The sequence below is a fragment of the Alosa sapidissima genome, chromosome 16 (genome assembly GCF_018492685.1).
Source record: "Alosa sapidissima isolate fAloSap1 chromosome 16, fAloSap1.pri, whole genome shotgun sequence".
Taxonomy (NCBI): Eukaryota; Metazoa; Chordata; class Actinopteri; order Clupeiformes; family Clupeidae; genus Alosa; species Alosa sapidissima.
Genome location: NC_055972.1, coordinates 14,214,906 through 14,234,827, shown reverse-complemented (window position 1 = coordinate 14,234,827; position 19,922 = coordinate 14,214,906). Strand labels below are relative to the sequence as shown.

General features: G+C 42.7%; 1 protein-coding gene across 2 annotated transcripts; it reads left to right on the top strand.

Annotated features, from left to right (window-relative positions):
- The first annotated feature begins 955 nt into the window (after nt 1-955).
- Nucleotides 956-11,024, top strand: rel (v-rel avian reticuloendotheliosis viral oncogene homolog). 2 transcript variants are annotated; one of them, XM_042065870.1, is made up of 11 exons: nt 956-1,078; nt 1,599-1,634; nt 2,652-2,791; nt 3,241-3,389; nt 4,039-4,130; nt 7,048-7,188; nt 8,285-8,389; nt 8,673-8,888; nt 9,131-9,199; nt 9,334-9,402; nt 9,517-11,024. In XM_042065870.1, the coding sequence occupies exons 1-11, from the start codon at nt 1,072-1,074 to the stop codon at nt 10,302-10,304; spliced, it is 1,812 nt and encodes a 603-aa protein (XP_041921804.1). In that variant the 5' UTR covers nt 956-1,071; the 3' UTR covers nt 10,305-11,024. The 2 variants fall into 2 exon arrangements, with proteins under 2 accessions (XP_041921804.1, XP_041921806.1); XM_042065872.1 differs by lacking the exons at nt 956-1,078; nt 1,599-1,634 and adding an exon at nt 1,677-2,282.
- Nucleotides 11,025-19,922: the final 8,898 nt, after the last annotated feature.

Here is a 19,922-nt window from a genome sequence, read left to right as displayed (position 1 = left end):
TGCGTGTTATTTTTTTCTTGGCGTCAAACTTTCTCTTGTTTTGTTTACCATGTTTTATGTAGCCTATATAAACTCCCATGGACATTTTTATTAACCTCAAAAACCACAGTAGAGTATCTAAAATGACTGAGCATCACCTGTTGTTGTCCCTCTACTCACGGCAAGCCCTTTCGAAATAAACACAAAGTTGTGAAATGCTTGTTTGCTCATCACTACTCATATATGTATATGTATACAGAGTTGCGACGGGTGCTGCCGCCCGTCTGAAGTATAACTTATGTTGACTGTTCCGTGTAAACAACGTCAGTTGGTATAACCTTAGGTCTCCCAACTATTTTACAATTTCGCCTTTTGCTATCTAGCTGTTTAAAAGGGGCCAACTTCCTTGTTCTTACAGAGGGAGATTCCCGCAGTGCCGATGGGCGTGAGATGTCGAAGGGGATTACCCTACATTAAAATGAAGAATGTTGTGTGAGGTTGTTGTTGTGAGTAAATACCTCTGAACACATCGAGTAATTTAACAGCCTGCCTAATATAATTTTAAAAACTGAAATGACGTTGGTTGAACACAGGGATTTTAGATAAGGTCACTAATTGAGTTCTAGTTTGGAGTGGAATACCGAGTCTTCGGTTTGTGGAAGCCGAATTCAACTTCATCTCGCAATTGGATTTACTTGTTTAATTATAGATTATCGATTATAGTATGAAGTTGGCAATTAAATGCTGGTTAAAGAATCAGCCGCTCTCTCAAACATGCAAAGAAATGTATGTGGACCTTCAGACGCCGTTCCCTTCACATGAGACACAAGATGCGTGCGTAACGAGCGTGAGCGCATATTTGTGAGTATCAATGGAGGTGGAACAATTCATATTCAGCCTATCGTAGACTATATGCAACTTTCTGATTCGCTACGAGCTTATGAAGGGCAGGTCTTGGGCGGAGATAGTGGGGAATTCCCGAGTGTCTAAAGTAGATTCTCTTCGAGCTTAATAATGTTAGCAGTTCAGTAGTTTGGTCATTTCAGTAAGCGCAGCCAAACGAAACAGCAGTGATCAGGATCTTCGTTCACAATGGATGGTGAGTTTACTAGATTTCATTACGCTATACCCGAGGCTTGTTTGCTTTGATTATATACTTTGACAGCAGGTTACTGTTTTCATTCAAATTACGTCAAACATCCAAGCCAACTTGTAGATAGGCCTACTTGTTCATTTTATGGGTTTCAGCTTTCTTCGATCGATTTCATCATAAAGCACTTTTACTCGAACAACTTTCAATTATCATATTTTAACTCTTAATGCAACCTGAACGTATTAAGGAGAGTTAAGACTTTCGATACAAAGTATAATCTGGCAAAACTGTTCATTCCAACATTTCATGTTGACCCGCGATTATTTGTGATGCGTTTGATTGACAGTCAAACTATGGAACGGCAAAACACCGATATCACCACTGTATTCCACCCACAGACATATCTTACGTGTATCTATAGATGTTTCCCTTTTCTAATGAAACCGGCAACTAGTCGGCTATTTCAATGCTTTTCATTTTTTTCCAGTGAAGTAGCCTAATATACATTTCTTTTCTCTTTGCATAGTCCATTTGCTTCCATTACATGGAGATCCACACATGGGTAAGTGAAGACACTCCCTTATTAATTTTTCAAATAAACAACCCGTCTCAAAAAGGCTTACGTGTTGGGTAAAGCCTCATAAAAGTTCAGCAGGTCTTTGTGTGTTATGTCCCGCAATCTTAAAAATCACGCAGAAGTGAGGCTCATTTTTATTTCCTCTGCACAACTTCCTCAAACGATTGTTGACACAGCAGCTTCGTGTCAGATCAAGGATCCTCTGTTAACGGGGAATATCGATGTGCAAGATCTAACCAGATTAGCGGAGTTTTGGGCGCTGAGATGCATCTTTTATGGCTAATTTTATTGTTGAACTTAGTGTAGGCCTACTCGGCCGTCATTATTGAAATATGATAATGCACGCTGAGGGCCGAGAGGCTGATTTTCTATTGGATGATTGCACGTGTAGTCCGGCCCACTGCAGGTGCAGCAACACATTATGCTGGTTTTAGTGCGCAAACTTGCAGCCCCACTCACTGCGGTTGTGGTGGATAACACGTTTTGCCTCATCACGCTTAGAGAAAACAAAATGCTGCCTTCCCTTCAGCCAAAAAGGGAAAGTTCATCTAGCCTATATGAGGCCATCACACCTGATCTTGTGAAGCCCTTTGGCGTTGTCGCACAGATGGGTGTCAGCTGTAATTGGGGGAGGTAAGGGTGCATGTCTTCTGCTTGTTTGTATCTCGCGGTTTGTCTCAGAAAGCCATGTTCTGTGGAAGCAGGTGCGGTCGCTATCGTTTTGCTGGCCTGGATTGTAATTTGGTCATGGCCTGGAAAGTTTTGCCCCCCTGTTTTTCTTCACTACTTTAGGTTTGCTTTTTTTTTGTTTGTTTTTTTTGTTTTTTGGTCAGGTGGCCTCACAAGTTCCAGCCTACCAAGATCTCTTTTCATCCTGACATTGTTGCATATGTGTTCTAAATCAGGGAACATGACTCTTAATAAACATACCTATTCATTTATCTGGTAATATGGTTTGTTCACATGCATAAGTTTCTCAAGATATTCTCTCCGGTTTCACAGTGGTTGAACCAAGCGTCCAGATTTTTGAGCAGCCCAGACAGAGAGGCATGCGCTTCAGGTACAAGTGTGAAGGGCGTTCTGCAGGCAGCATCCCAGGAGACAAGAGCTCAGACAACAACAGGACCTACCCCAGCATCCAGGTGAGGGGCTAGTATCCAGCTCGGGGACAATGCACTGAAAAACTCATATTTGAGCATGTTCGGCTCCATACACTATACAATGTTATTTTGGACAATTTTAAGACACAGTGCACCCACCATATTCATGCACTGTAGTTTTTTTGGGACTAAGAACTCTCGTATAATTTGGAGCAATTATTAGTCATTTGTCTAATTTGTACCCTCTTGTTAATGTCTCAGTATATATTATCAAAATGTTTAACACCACGGGTGGGTTTCCTTTTCACGTTAATCCGTGATCCTGTCCTGGAATAAAAGACAACTTCAGTGGAAAGATCTATTGAGAAAAAGCTTTTAGGAAACAATATACCAGTGATAACATGTACATTTTGTATTCCAGTAGGTATGACAACAGCTTGGATTCCCCTAGTTGGACTGATGTGAGTTTGTTTTTTTTTCATTTGCCACAGATCCTCAATCACTGCGGAAAGGGCAAGGTTCGCGTGTCACTGGTGACCAAAAGTGAGCCTTACCGGCCACATCCACATGACCTTGTGGGCAAGGACTGCCGAGACGGCTACTATGAGGTGGAGTTCGGGCCTGAGCGCAGGGTCATTGCGTAAGTGTCCAGCCATTGTCGGTGTCTCGGCCGAGCAGTTTCCACAACAGGCTGTTTGCTCGCTCTCACGCCCTCCCCTTCTCTTTGAAAAGCCACAGTAGTTCTGGTGTTTGATACCTGGTCTTTGTCTCTGTTAAACCAGCCTTCTCCTGTGACCATATTGAGCAGTGCTGTCACTTGTGTGAGGTTTAAAAAAAAGAAAAAGTTCACCAGCTCTCTGAGATCAAAGCACCCTGATGATTTTGCTACCCCTGGTGTCCCTTGATGCGTTTGATGTACACTGTCTCTGTACACCCACACATGCTCATATGCATGCTCAAACACACACCCACACACACACATTCACATAGAGGCGTCTTTAGGGCTGACCACTGTATCAGCACAAACAGCCTTTTTTCCCTTATTGCAGTCCGCTAGAGGAAATAAACAGGGGAATCCCCTAGCACAGCATGCAAACTTTTCACCCCAGGTGATCCTAAGTGCAGTGGACACAGAAGTGAGCATAGGCACCTGTCAATCTGTCTGTCCCTCATGTCCATCCCTTTTAGTTGTCCATCTCTTAGTTTTGTCTCTAAACTGCCCTTTTCTCTTGGTCCTCCCTGAGGCTGTAGGAGTGTGTCCTCATTGCTGTGATGTTCTCCCCAAACAGCTTTCAGAACCTGGGCATCCAGTGTGTCCGGCGACGGGAGGTGAAGGACGCCATCATACAGCGCATGACTCGCGGCATCAACCCCTTCAGTGGTGAGGGAGACGGCTGGTGACGTCACGTCGCATGTTCTCCTTTTGCTTTCCTCCTTCTCCTATTTTGTCTCATCTCTTATACTCTTTTTTTACATTTCTCTTTCCTTCTTGTTCTGTCTTTTTTTTTTTTTGTCTTTCATCCCTTTTTTGTGTATTTCATCTTTTGATTATCCTCCATTCCTCATGTATGGTGTCAGTGTTTTCCCTCTGCCATGTGTCTGTTTGTTTATTTGTTTTGTTTGTTACTATTCTCCTCCCTATGATTTAACTTGTCGGCTGTGGGGTGCTGCTCTAGTCGCGGTCGCACAGGCACAATTTAAATAAAAACAAGTCACTTCTCTTTTCTTGCAGGAGTTATGCAATTTGCATGCCATGTGACAGGGGAATTTATTAGTACACAAAGGAGAACTACTCTGCCATCCTCAACCTAGAGAAAAAAAAACAGGTTGTTTTGTTATCTGTTTAATGCAAGATCAGAATCAGAATGACTCTGTATGTATACTGTAGGGGTGTCTCATTTCAGGGGCGTCATAGTGGTGCGACTAGTGCTGGCCCATTTCGTGTATATATTCCAAAGTCTTTGTGCTTTTATTTTGAGCAGTCTGCTCCATTGAACATAGTATAACACCAATCAAACAAGTTGAAAATGTGGTAATAACTGCAAAGCGATTTTGTCAAACCATGTCAGTGTGTCAGATATAGAGGGGAGAGAGGAGAATGGTGGCATACAGCACAGTAATAATGATGTGGGAGCAACATCAGCGCTCTTCCTCATTGAATGTGATCTGTGAAATATGGTTCACTTCTCCTGTGAAAGTGGACTAGTGCCCAGTCTTACTTCCCCATAAACATGAGGAGTATCTCAACCTCTGTGAAATAGTTACTTGCGAGTCGAGTCACAGAAAAAAATCCCTTCTCTCAAGAGAAAAATCCATTAATGCTCACTGTTGCTGTTGTAAGTGTAGTAGAGTAGGGGTTTTGATATTAGTCGCTGTGTTTTTGTATGAAAGTCACCGGAAGGCAAACCAATAGCGATGATCTCATTCAGATGTCATTCTGACTGATCTATCATCTTGAGACTACAAACGTAATACTATCACCGCTAAGGGCTCCCATGACTCGTGAGCAATTTCTTAATTGGATTAGCATTCAATTAACATTCAAGCGATGTATTCATCTCGGAAGTTCAGCTGACATTGTCACTAGGTGAAAGTAACTTCTGTCAACAACGCGACAAAAGTTGAAAGCTGTGTGCGTGTGGAGCAGAGGCGGGTGGTGTAGCCTAGTGGTGTATGTCCAGGTCCAGTTAACATGTCTGAGGCTCAGGTGCTGTTGATGTTTGCACAAGCTCAGTTGCTTGCTAGCCATGCTATGTAGCTGGCTGACATTTAGAAACTGGCAGACGTGTTATAAAAGGGGGTGAGTCATGAGTGATTGTGGAGGGACCGCTAGTTGTGATGTGCCCGCAGCATGGAGACTTTACACCTGCCTGCTTTTCCTCTCTCTGTGTCTCTCTTTCTCACTATGCATACATGCAGATTGCACCTCAGCAACCCACCCACCTGCACTAACCTCGACCCAAACCAGCACCCACCTGCATGCTCAGGCCATCTGCATCTCAGTCTACTTTCTATGTCACACACACACACACACACACACACACACTTGCCCTAACATTGCAATTCTCACAAAACAACCATCACCTGTCACCTGTTCAGTGCACCCCGACCCCACTCTCATACACTCTTGCTCTAACTTCTGTCCGTTCCACCACACTCAAAACACTTGCCCTTCTCTCTCTACCCACCACACACACACACACTCAGACATACACATACACACATCTTTCTCTTTCACTCTCGTCAGCTCCTCATCTCCGCCCTGTCCACCTCCACCACTACCACCACCTCCTCCTCCTCCTCCTCCTCCTCCTCCTCCTCCTCTTCTTCCTCCTCCGTGCTTTTGGGTCCCTCTGCTCTGCGCTGCTGTGCACCCTTGTGGTTTAGGCAGAGCCAGTGGAGAGACGTCAGACCTGTGGGCCTCCTTGGTCGGTGAGTCGTCATCGGCCCCCGGGCTGCTCTCCTTTTCGCAGGTTGTGAGCAGTTTGAAATGAGAGGGCCATGTTTTCCACCTGCTCTGACATCACATCTGTGAGCAGAGCACCCTTGTCACACCGCGTGGGTGGGATAGCCGCGAGTGAGAGAAGAGAGAGAGAGAGACAGAAAGAGACTCCTGAGAGAGGGAGAGAGAGAGAGAGAGAGAGAGAGAGAGAGTGTGTGGGTGTAATCATTTTTCGCGACATCTTTGGCATGTGTGCGGGGGAGTATATACGTGTGGTGTATTTATGTGTGAGCGTGTGGGGGAACAAGACAAAGTGACGGCTCTTGAAAATGTGTTTGCAAATGTGTTTCGTTGCAAATGTGACTTCTTGCGGCTGCTCCCGTGGGCTCAGGGGTGCTACCCATGAGTCATGAGTCGAACAGCGACTCCCAAGGGAGACTCTTGAGATCCAGCGTTTGCTTTGAGTGTATGTCTGACCATATAGACCCTTTCAACAATAAAAACAAAAACAATGCTTGAACGTTCTATTTGGGCCCCAATCTACTTCCTCTGCATTAAGATAACATATGGAATGTTAAAAAGGAAGTCTTGTGGGGCCAACTATGATGCTGATAATGGAACTCTCTTGAAAGGGTCCATAGATGATTTCTTTCTCTTTCGCTCCTACATCCTTTGTTTTAACCTCTTCCTCTTTTCCTCTTTTCATTTTCTCATTCAACCTCACCAATTGCACTCAGTACTCAGGTGTTTAATAGTGAGTAGACAGAAGCATTGGAATTATCACATGTTGCATGTGTTATTGTTGTACATTAACCATGTGTGTGTCTGTTTGTCGTCACTTCATTTTTCTCCTCAGTTCCACGAGAGCAGCTTCTACAGACAGAAGAGTATGACCTGAACGTGGTGCGTCTTTGCTTCCAAGTGTTCCTACAGGACGAGAGTGGTCAGTTCAGCATTGCCCTGAACCCTATCGTCTCCAACCCCATCTACGACAACAGTGAGTTCACCATACCACACCACACTGCCCACCCACGTCACAACTGCAGCCGTTGCATGACACTTAGTCTCCTTGTTCCTATGCCTTGAATATTCTCGGCCTACTTTGCTGATGGTGTAAGCGACAAGGGGAGTAGCCACGGTAGCATTGCCAACAGAAGAAGCAGCAGGGTGAACGTACTCAGCACTGACTGTCTCTACCTTAGCATACTACAGGAAACGAAGGTGGCCTCTTCTCTGTCTCACTTTCGCTCGCGTCATGGGCTAGCTGCACAGGAAGTCTGTGACAGAAAGAGTTTGCTGAACGAACACTGAGCTTTTTTTTTAACCCCAAGGCTGCTGTAGTAACAGATAACACAAACTCTCAGTTCCTAGAATGAGAGAGTGAGAGAGGAGACTCATTGTAAGGTCCAGCAGGGAGAGTGCTGTGTGTGTTGTGTGAACCACACACTTGCGTCTATAGCATCCGATATATTCTATATAACACTGTTATACTGCCTTTGTTTTGCCTGTGCGTCTCTAAGGTTTAACAGAGTCCCTGACAAAAAAAGAGGAAGCAGTGTTTGGTCCTGGCCACTTCTGTGTGGCGCACAGTTGTCTTTGCTTCCTCTTTTGCGCGCAGACTTGTGATTTTTCAGATTTCTCTTCATGATCATGGCCATGTTGTGAAATGGTTGGTCTTGTGTCTTGACCATGGGAGCCATGTAGATCATCTGATATGTCATTTGGAGACATGCTCACCCACAAGTGGAGGACTAGGAGATTAAACTATAGCTCCGTACATGTACAAACAGATAGGATATATATATATATATATATATGGGATTCTGTACACTCTATACGTGAGCAAATGTTCCACTGTTATATCAACATGAGTCAGCACAGATGAAGCGATTTAAGGATGGCTGAGTCACAGGTGAGAAGAATCACCTCTAAAGGCCACATCTGATGATTCCCTCTCCCTAGTGATAACCTTTCCTCCAGATTTGAGTGTGAAATGCACATAAGTGTGTATACATCTCTCCCTGGCCTATACTATGTTTTACTTTTCGCCCTGATGCACTGACCTTTGACCCCTGTCGTCCATGTCTCCCCAGGAGCCCCCAACACAGCGGAGCTGCGCATCTGCCGTGTCAACAAGAACAGCGGAAGCGTCAAGGGTGGCGATGAGATCTTCCTGCTCTGTGACAAAGTCCAGAAAGGTTGGTGTGCAGAAGAAAATATTGAGTTATTTGTTATCCCAGTGTTATTATTATTATTATTATTATTATTATTATTATTATTATTACATGTTGTTCCCAGTGATATGTTTTGGAAGCATGCAAACATGTTGTTTGTGACTGATGTCATTTTTCCTGACATTTTCACCATCATGCATTCCCTCTCCTCACTCCACACTGGTCATAATCCAGAGCCCAGATCTTTCATGTCTAACACCTCTCATTCCCCTAACTCATCAACATCGCCTCATCCCTCCTCCTGTAGACGATATCGAGGTGCGCTTCTTCTGTCAAAGCTGGGAGGCCAAGGGTAGTTTCTCGCAGGCGGACGTCCACCGTCAGGTGGCCATCGTGTTCCGAACGCCGCCCTACTACACCACATCGATCACCACGCCGGTGACTGTGCGTATGCAGCTGCGACGCCCCACCGACCAGGAGGTCAGTGAGCCCATGGAGTTCCGCTACCTGCCGGACGACAAAGGTGAGGGGTCACAACCCTGGGCAGCTGCACCCTTTTCCTTTGAGTAGAGTGTGCATCATGGGGCAAAGCAGAACATCCTGTAGACAGACATGAAGGCCTGAACCTTTAAACCGTGGAAGTTTCTCTGATTCTCAATTGTTTCAAGTGCGACACATGCATGAATTAAGGCATTAAGTGTCAGCTGAAACTGTTGATGATAAGTAATCATGTATAGTTTACTGATGATTGTTCTTTCCCTACAGATCCTTATGGCTGCCAGGAGAAGAAGAGGAGGAGGGAAGACCTGATGAAGAGTTTCTCCAGTTTCCAGCGTAAGATCCGCATACGTCTTCTCATGTCAAGTATTCTAGCACGTAGACTTTGCTTATGTCAGCTGGTAGATAAGAGACCATTTTAAGCATGCTCTGGATGAGAAAGTTGAAAGTGTCTGTTTTTTTCCATAAAGATTTTAATCCAATGAATCGACCCAAGGTCATTCCACAGACCAGCGTGATGTCCCAATTTATTAAAAAGGGTAAGCAGAGGTTAAGATTGCTAAATGTGTCAAGATTGCTAAATGTGCTAAGATTACAAAAGTTATGTGCATTTTAAAGCACGGATTGGCAATTTCCTCTCTGCTCCTCAACAGAACCTCAAAATGCATTCACCAGCCATGTCAATAGTGGTTTGGTGAGACAACATGGCTACCCCTACCAGTCTGGCACTCAGCGCCCCATGATGCATCACTCCCAGCCACTGCAACCCTCCGCCATGCAAGTCAACCACTGGCAAGCGAACCCCAACCTTAGCCTGGACAGCATCCGCATGAGCACGTCTGTCTCGAACACAACTGTTAGCCACAGCAACGGGGCTAGCATGCAGCAGCAGCTGCACTCAAGCTCAGCCTACACTGGCACGGGTGAAAGCACCGGCAACAACAGCCTCCCTCAGCTCAGTGTGGGTGACCTGGCCTGCCTGGATGCTGATCCCCAGGGCGTCGTCGCCGCCGCTATGGGTCAGATCCGACAAGAGAACCAGGGTCCATTTGGCCGAAAGGCCACAGCAGCTTCCGACCAGGTGATGATGCAGTCCACCTGGGGCAACACTGTGCAGCAGTCCTGTACTGCCTCCATGAACGGTGGCGGTGGCTTTCCCTTCATGGAGAACTTCGAAGGGGACTTCATACAGAACCTCCTCGGGAACCAGGTGAGCACCAGCCTCCCAAAGCAGGAGCAGCCCGTGGCCATGACGGTCCAGGCACCCTCCGCCTCCGCCACAGCAGACTGCCAGCAGTCCTACACCACCCTGCACTCCTGCTCCGCCAACAACAGCAGCGCTCAAGAGGCCTTGAGGCAGGTTGTGGGCAAGGCTGCCAATGGCCAAAGCACCATAGACCAAGACGCCCTGTGGTACTTCCAAGACCAGGCCCAGCTGTAGTCCAGTGGTGAAGGAGGTGGTCTTAAGGTGGCTGTTTGAAAAACAAGTCTTGTCAGATGGAGAATGTAGTTTATTTGATAAAGAAAGTAAATCAGTATGTGCATAAGTAGTGTAAGGTGGTTCTCTTCGCTGATCTCGTCCGGTTGTCTCTTTGGATGAATGTAGGAGGTGTTCTGGTGCTCTTTGTCATTGAGTTACTTGTCCACGTCTAACTGGGGATTGAGGTGAGAACAAGGGTTTAATGTCAGTTTTCTTTGATGTGTATATACATAAAACATTAAAGCTGTTGTTACTTGTATTGAAAAATGAAATTGCAAAACTGTCAATAGTGGCAAGATAATTATGTTCCAACTGGAAATTTTAAAGTAATGGCTATGTCATATCGAAAACATGTTTTCCAGAGTTCTCAAAGTGACACACATGTGCTTCAAATATACATAAATAGAGACGGTAAATGGCTAAGTTTTAACCTAAGTGGAATTGTAATGATGATTGAACAACAGTGACACTCAAATGTTTGTCTGAGTGTCAATTTTGTCTTGTTGCCCTAGCAACATTGTCTTTTCTTCCGTTTGATCTGTTTTATGGCACTGGCTTGTAACTATTTTTTTGTCTTTATATGCAATATTATTGTTATGGATGTTAAATGAAATCGTTTTATATTCAGAACAGTCTTTTTGTTTCAAATGTTTTTCTTAATAAAAAAAAGATTTTCAATTATTTTCTTCCTCTGACTCTTCAATTGATCCTTCTTACAACAGGTCTGAAGGATTACATATCAAATTAGTTACATTTTGGCAGACAAACAGCAATTCCGGTGTAGTCTGTGGGCCCACGGCAATAGATAAGGTTATAAATCAACTGCATGTTTCTGGACTTGTGATTTCCTATACTGGTGTACTGATGCAACTTGCCCACTTTCTTTTGCAATATGGGAAATTTGGCAAATCCAAAATGGCCGACCGCCAGGCAAAAGAAACCGCAAAATAGTAAGTCATGATTTGGTTACCGGAAGAACTGGCAAATATAATTTGCTAGGGGTTGTTGTTTTCAATTAAAACAGGCAAGTTTTCATCGTGTCATTTGAAATATTTGGAAAATTGAATTGTTGTGGTTGGAAATTAAGTCATTTTTGCATAAGGACACTGAAGTAAATTACTTCTTCAGATAAACTGGCCACTTGTGAAATTGTAGAAAAACCCAGAGCATAAGCTTGGTTAAAAAACATATTTTCATGAAAAAATGTCAAATATCTCTTTTAAGGTCCTGTTCAACATGCACTGGGAAGAGCCGCCTATTGCTACTTCATTGCTACTGTAATACACTAAAAGCCATGTTAGCGTGCATCATCCCATTGTTAAGACCCATAGATAAAGTGTTTGGCATAGCCTAATCCCTGTGACATGCTCCCTGATGCCTCACAATGGCTGACAACCAGGAAGTAGCTCAAGAGGAGGAACAAGAGAGAGACTGATATTTTAGAGGGAATGTTCCTGTAAAGTTTTTGAAAAGTGTCAGTTACTCAAAGTGCTTGATTTCATTTGGCAGTTATCATGACATCAAACTTAATACATTGTATGTGTCTACAGGATAGGACCGTGCATCAGAGTTTATGATATGAAAATATGAAAAGAGTTTCTACTTGCATTTTACAGGCCCTTAAATATCATATTTATTCATATAACAAACAAATACCTTTATTCAGCCAATAGCACAGTTCACACTGTATAGGCTACTTACTTTTGCTCGCTGGATATAACCGATGACTATGTGGTCACTACCAAGCTCTACAAAATGAACCACAGAAAGACTGAACCAGTGAAGATGAGATCATCCATAGACAGTGATCAACATCCTCTATCTGACAGGTGTCAGGTGTCAGCTGTCATCAACAACATAATCTCACAAAGGCAAACAGGTAAAGGACACATTGCTATTTCTTCTTACAAAAAGAAAGCAGGATGTAAACCAGGAGGTTCCAGAGGTTCCAGTGAGTTCGTTGCTGACACTGAGGGCACACTGGATTTGCACACATTTTGGAAGAATTGGGTGTTGTTCACAGTAGTTGCATTAAGCACCAAATTAAAATAATCTTTATGGATTGTTTTCTCCCATGCTTGATTCAGTATATGACATGAACAGATGGGTTTAGAGACATTTAGCCAATCAAATCCAGTTATTCTTATACAATCAGGACTGAAAATGCTTTAAAGAAATGTGTTTTACCAAGCCAGAAAAAAAAACTAGAAAGACAGTTTGCTGCCTTCTTGATTTTTTTGAAAATATTTCTTGATGTTCTCTAGTACTTTCTATATGGTTTGGTTGACACAATACAATTTCATAAAAATGCAGACGATGAAGAAAAAGCTGGTGCTTTTTTCCCAGCCTGATCAATCATTTGACATAGAATTTAATGTTTCCTCACCTTGAGGTACTTTTTTTACTATTTGTCTGAATTACACGCTTTATTATTTCCTAGGAAACGTCAATACCAGAGAATACAGGACGCGCAAGAAGTTTTTTTATCATGACCAAAGAAGAAAAGCAGAAAAAAATGTGACTTCCTGTCTATCGGTAGCATTACAAACCACATTCCTCACATCTACAGTAACACAGTCCACAAGGGCAGTCAAGGAATAGACAGTCAGATTCTCAACAGTCTATTGATTTTAAATACATACCTCCAAGAATTAAATAATGCTCCCTATACGTTGCCTAATCCGTGAAAATGATTAATTATCAAATGATTCCCATTATGGGTGGGAGTAAGATGACCCATCTGAGAAAAAGTGTTAAGTCATGTCACCATTTTCTCTGCTTTGTCATCTAGCCTGCAATGAAAAGTATGTCCTAATATAGGCCTAGCAGTCTCCAGTTTTTACATGTTTCCCTCTTCGAATGTTTACACATGTGAACCAAAGACATTGGTGTGCTCTCTTTATGAACACAGCTTTTCTGCCCTGGCTCCCCGCCAGGGCATTTGAAAAAGGAAAAGCACACAGGTGACATACTTGTGGTAATTGAAATCTGATCGTGGGCAGGGCTGCCGGACCACGGTCCTTTCACATTGACACTTAAGAGGCGCGCAGGTTCTGCCCTGGCTCCCTGCCAAATGCAGGAGGGTGACGGAGCCGGTCGAGCCTCAGTTCCAGTAAGGCCCCTCCCTCATGAGCCCCGTCACACAGCATGGCCTCACGAGGGTGGCGTGGCTTACCTCACGGGTGGGGGGTGTGGACAAGCAGGTTTAAAACTCACTCATTCAGGTGAAGCAATAACAGACAGCAGCCTTTACCTGAAAAGCGGAGAGCCAACACATGTGTACACTACCTCGGGAGAAAACAGGAAGTATTATTTCTATTACTTCTATTTGCATTCTATATGGTTGGTTCTACATGGTTTTGAGAACCTCCAAGTGAAATGGTAGTAAGAATTATGCCGGAATATGCCTACTGACTGTCCTTGAGATGACTTAACAAGTCATGCACATTGACTATTCCTCTATGAGAAGAACTCACACAGAGAGAATGGAAGGAACTCTGTGTGCTTAGAGTCTCCTGAGAGTTTTCAAAGCACCATTTAATTACAGACATTTGCTCTGAGTTTGACTGAAATGTTTCCACATGCCATATCAATCTCATCTTTCAGCACACAGGGAAAATCCCCACAACCTGTAAATTCAACTGCGAACAATACATGCCTGCATCTTCTCAATGTTCACTCCATATCCAGGACCATACCTGTGTGACAAATAGGCCAGAGTTCTGGAATATTTAATAATGTAGAAAAAGGTGCGCACATCTAAATGTTAAAAAAGTAGGTGCCGGACTGTGTGGTGAATAAAAAGGAAAAACAATAATGGAGCTCTAGTGTGCGGACTTCTTTGTCATTTTTTTTTTTTTTCTGGAATATTTAGTCATCCTAGCTGATATGCTGCATATGTATTAAAACACGGTATGAATACATTGCTTAAGTTCCGTTGGTTTGTTTTTCTTTTCTTGAAACCATTACATCACATCTAAACAAAGCTGTCAAATGCTTATCAGTCTACGTGAGGAGAGGCCAGACAAATTATTGATAACAGAGCGTAACCCTAAAGCAGTGTACCATCAGTCACTCAAGCCAGCCAAGAGGAACCTGTGCTTGGAAAAAGTACCTTATGCATATTTTGAATGCTTAAACGTAATTGCTGACTGACACTGACATCACTCACTGAATGACATCACTTAGCAAACCAAAAAAGGGAGACTCATCTCATGGCAGACAAACAGTCATAAACTAGAGCAACAAACCCACCATAAATCAAACAAATCATGAGACACAATTTGCTTAAAGCATAATGTCGGACAGTAATTCCTATTCTTTTTCTTTTTGTTCTAAATATCCTATTACTAAATGCAACTGGTCTAACTACAGCACCCTCCACATTTATTGGCATCCATTAAAAATAGGACTAAAAAGAGGAATAAAAATTAATCTTTTGGAAATTGATCTTAATGCCTTAATGCATCCTGATAAAGTTCACTTGGCCTTTGGAATTAAAATAGCCCCACATCATCACATACCCTTTACCACATCTCACGATTGGCATGGGGTACTTTCCATAAGATCATCATCTCTTAATGAAAAATCAAACCAGCTATGAGGCTAACTGAAATAAAAACCATGTCAATAGGTATGGTGAAGGGTATGTGATGATGTGGGGCTATTTTAATTCCAAACGCCAAGGGAACTTTATCAGGATTCATATTCTGGATCCATTAAATAACTGGCCTTTAAAAATAAAAATATGCCTGCCTCTATGGGAATTTAACATAGGGGTATGTATACTTAAGATCCCTGTTTTTTGAGGAAAAACATTTATTTATTTATGATATAATATTCATTCACAACGAAAATTGGTGTCCTTAAAGGTTGGATTTTAAGGGCATTAAGGGCATTAAGATCAATCTGGGCATTAAGATCAATTTCCAAAAGATGACTTTTTATTCCTCTTTTTAGTCAACTTTAGCATGTGTATCTACAGGGTATATAAACTTATGAGCACAACTCTATATATTATATTATATTTTTACACACATGCCATAATTATTGGCACACGTTGAAAATCTCTTACACAAAATTAATGTGATCAAAGCTTTTTCCATTTATTTACAACTTAATTATATGCAAGCCATCAGTATACTGAATATCATACTTTTCCTCATACCTAATCTCATCAACCTCACACTTCATCAGGATTTTTCTTTTCACCTTGTTACCCCCCCCCCCCCCCCCCCCCCCCACACACACACACACACACACCTACCCATACACATACACATACCTAATTTGGTTTCTATATGTGAAAGCCTTGCTGAGACATGAGCTCATTTCCCTAACTCACAGTGATCACAAGTCAACATATGTTTTGTGCATCCTCAGGATTTGGTCCCAAGTCCTCATACCAAGTTTGGTTTCGAAAGGTGAAAGTGTTGATAATTATAGTGCCCCTAGTGGTCAAAGGTCACTAAATTTATTGTGCGTCCACAGGATGTGGTCCTGAGTCTATGAACAAAGTTTGGTTCTGATACGTGAAAGCATTGCCGAGGTATGAGCCTACTTCCTGTGATTAAAGTGCCCCCTATGGTCAAAAGTCACCAGATTTATTGAGCCTCCTCCTAAATGGGTCCTGAGCCCATGTACCGAATTAGGTTTTGATACGTGAAAGTCTTGCTGAGATATCAGTTCACTTCCTGTTTAGCAGCTTCACCATCAATTTTGATTGGTTGTTACAGGCAACCAGTTTTGAATATGGGTCCAAAAATTAATGCATTTGTAAGGCCTGGTCTGAAAATCGGACAAACTGATTGTCATGAAAATTGGACAAACTTTGTGAAAACTTTTAGTGTTTTTTATCTAATCTAATATGGTGGAAGGTCCAACATGGCGGAAATTGAGTCATGATGGGGTGCTGTTCAAAGGTTAAGTGCATGGATGCAATGCCAACATTGACCCATTGGTGGCGCTAGAGTGTGGTACAGACATAAAACTTGGTGAAATTAATTATGGGAATTTCCCAAATCAATGTGCCACATTTCACAACTTTTTACTAGACGGTTCTATGGGCTGCCATAGACTTCCAGAGCAGAATAATAATAAGAAAAGGTACAAACACAATGGGTGATTTTGCTAACCTGACTCTTGCCAGATGAATTTCGTTCCGCCTAGCTCGGCACTACCCAAAAATGCCCTTAATTGCCATTAAGATAATGGTTAAAAAAGTTCCAATCAAATTGAACTATTACAAACTTGCCTGGAAAAGGACCCACCTTGCCCCTACGCACAGTTACAAGGATGGTAAGATGGCAAAAAGTATCTGTGTTGGAGACACAGATAACATATAACTGTAGCATCTTGGGATCACCCAGTCTAAAAAAAACAAGAACCTCGATTGTCTCTTATCATTTAACTTATGCTATATTTTATTGGAAAGGGGAGGCATTACAGTGATTGAAATGGGTTGGCCAATTGTGCAACAGGGGTGCCAATTGTGGCGTGTGTTTTAACATGATCCTTATATTCTCAGAATAAATTTTGCTTCCCTTGAAGATTTGATTTCCCCCCCTAAATCTTTTCATTGTGAATTTCAGATAAATTGTCAAAAGTGATTGTATATCCTTCTTTATTATTTACCAGGGGCGTCAATAGATGTGGAGGGTACTGTAATTAATGTGATTCTGATCAGTATGGCTACTTTACACTGTTTCTTGTTTTGTTTTTGGGTTTTTTACTGGCCTACACTTGCCTATGCACAGGTACTGATGCAATGGTGGTCAAGCAGTGAGTGAACATGTGTGGGTGAGCAGTGGGAGTATGTGATGGGGAAGGGGTGTAAAGCGTAAAGGTCAATATAAGTATTGCGCTCGAGAAAGCGGTTTTCACTCGCCCACTCATAACAGTGACGTGATATAGGCTATACACTTTAGAACCTTGACTCCCGTGTATCCCAAATCTCTCCCACACAAGAGTGACATCACTAAACACCTTCCTCAAAGAGTGCGCATCGGTATAGGGTCTACGGAGTGTGAGAACAGCAGTAACAACACGAACCACAGGTAACGTCACAAACCTGTCTTGCCCGCATTCAACCACTTTCACTTTGTATTAGGCAGACCCACCCAAGTCGCAGCCTAGCTAGGCTACTCAATGACTGTCACCTCTTTTTTAACTGAGAGGGGATTCTCTCAGTTTTCAGACTTTTGGTCTGCAGCGCAGGGAAAACCGCTAATAACCGAACCATTTCGACATAGACCAGGCTGCTTGGCATTTCAGGGTCTCGTCAGTGCACGGGCACCCTCTGCTGACTGTTTTATGCGCCACCATTCGTTGGATGGATGGTAGATAGATAGATAGATATATAGATACTTTATTGATCCCCAAGGGGAAATTCAAGGTCTCAGTATACAGACATCACACACAACATGCACTTACAGCAGAAAAAGTAGTATAAGTATATCAATATAAAAAACTCCACTGTTTTTTGGAAACTGTTTTTGAAAACTCCATAAACTAAATCAAATATCCACATAGTGTGCTTAAGAATGATCAATGAGGCGCTTGCATGCCACAGCCCATATCGTTAGAAGTCAGGTTTTTTTTGGTGGTTTTGGGTTAGGCCTATCTCTCTAACATTTTGGTTGAACTTGTAGGCCTAGGCTATATCCAGATGTTTGGATTTTGGCCCGAACATACTTTTCTAGCGGGAATGTTCTATGATAGCCTACTTATCGGACATCCTTGTTAATGTTTTAAAGACAGGCCTAAAGGTGGTGGTACCAACATCTGACCCTGCACTACAGTAGTAGCTTAGGCCTAGCCTATAGACTATACGGATAGGCCTATTTTAACCGTCCTGTAGCGCGGTCAAATGTGACCGATCGACAATTATTTTCTCTAAAAATATTGTAGCGACCAGAGGGGGGAGACATCATTCTAGTTGAGCTAGTTAGCACAAAGGCTCATGGGACTGTTTATGGTTGAGATAAAAGTCATGTTTTAGTGTTGTTATGTGCATGTTCACTTGCCTTCTGTGGTTTCCAGTGTGTGTGTGACTGATAATAGTGTCAAGTTCATGTTAACTTTTACTAATACTTTAACCACCGCGACTGAGTGTTACCCTTTGCTAAATTTTATTCAAGTACAAGTAAAAGTACAACAGTCAGATGTCTACTTAAGTAGAAGTACTTGTTTTTAAAAGTACTTGAGTATCAAGAGTACAAGAGTAGCCTACATTTTCTAAATATTGCAGTAACTGCCACAGTGCTTATGTACCCTAACCATTAACTTGTTCAGAAAATTGAAATAGTCTGGCGAGGTGGGGCCACAGGTGGGCACATTCTGGGGATGGACCTGCTGCTCTTCATCCATTGTTTCGTCCATGGTTTCGTCTCTTATCTAAATGACTTTGGCGGAAAGCTGAAGGTGATTGCTGATAGGCTGTCCCAATCAGTGGCGCCTGCACAATCCAATCACGTTTGAGAGGGAAACAACAGACAAAGATCCTTGATTACTAGCTCCGCTTTAACCCCCTCTGCAACAGAGGCTTTCCGAGATTTTTCTTTTTTCCTTTTTTAGTAACGGGTACTCACAGTTATGGATAGAAATGTAGTGGAGTAAAGAGTACAATATTTGCCTCTCAAATGTACTTGAGTAAAGTCATGAGTACTCCCCAAAAATGATACTCGGGTAAAGTACAGATCCATCAAAACAGTACTCAAGTAGGCTACTATACTCAAGTAAATGTACTCCGTTACTGTCCGGCTCTGGAGTCCAGACACATCAGATGGACTGTATGTGCTTCTGTAGCCTACAAACGCACACACAAACACCCTCACTCACCCCATGGGTTCTCAAGTCTCACACAATGGGCGTGAGACACACGGAATTCAACAAGTTCACATGCACGCTCACACGCCACATTTCTCACGCAGAAATATTACTATGTCAAGGTATCTGCATAATTATTAGAGGAAGCACAGGGATACAAGAGGATTTATCGCAGGGTTCAGAACTAGCGCACCACTCAACCAGCCAAATAAAAAAAAAGCCACCAACCTGCAATCAAAAAATAGTGTTCGTTATATCCGGCTAAAATTCCAAAATAGGACACCCCCTCCCTGCAACCACCCTATGCTTGTGCGCTTATGTGGGGTTACACGTTTAAGATTTCAAAACTGCAACAAAATTATTTTTATTCAGAAATTCAACTGTCTGTCATTTGGTAAACCAGCCTACTTATGGCACTTTAACATGATAAAACTGAGGTACTGCACACACACTGACCGTTTTTACGGTCTGAAAATGTTGATTGCTGTGTAAGATAGTGGCTCTCTACAACATGGAACACCCTGTCCACTGCAAATAAATCAACAGAAGTGCTAGCCTAGAAATCTAGACGCGCCCCTAGCAATTACATTTGCTGCCAGGGCTAGTCAACTCTCGGTTGGCTTGTGAGCTCCAGAAATCGAAACTTAATCAGGCATTGAAATCGTGTATAGAGTCGTTTGGTGGGCTTAACATAAGGATTGATGGCAGAGTTGCAACGGTTTGGCTTGAATTCCCTGCTACTTGAAAACAAAT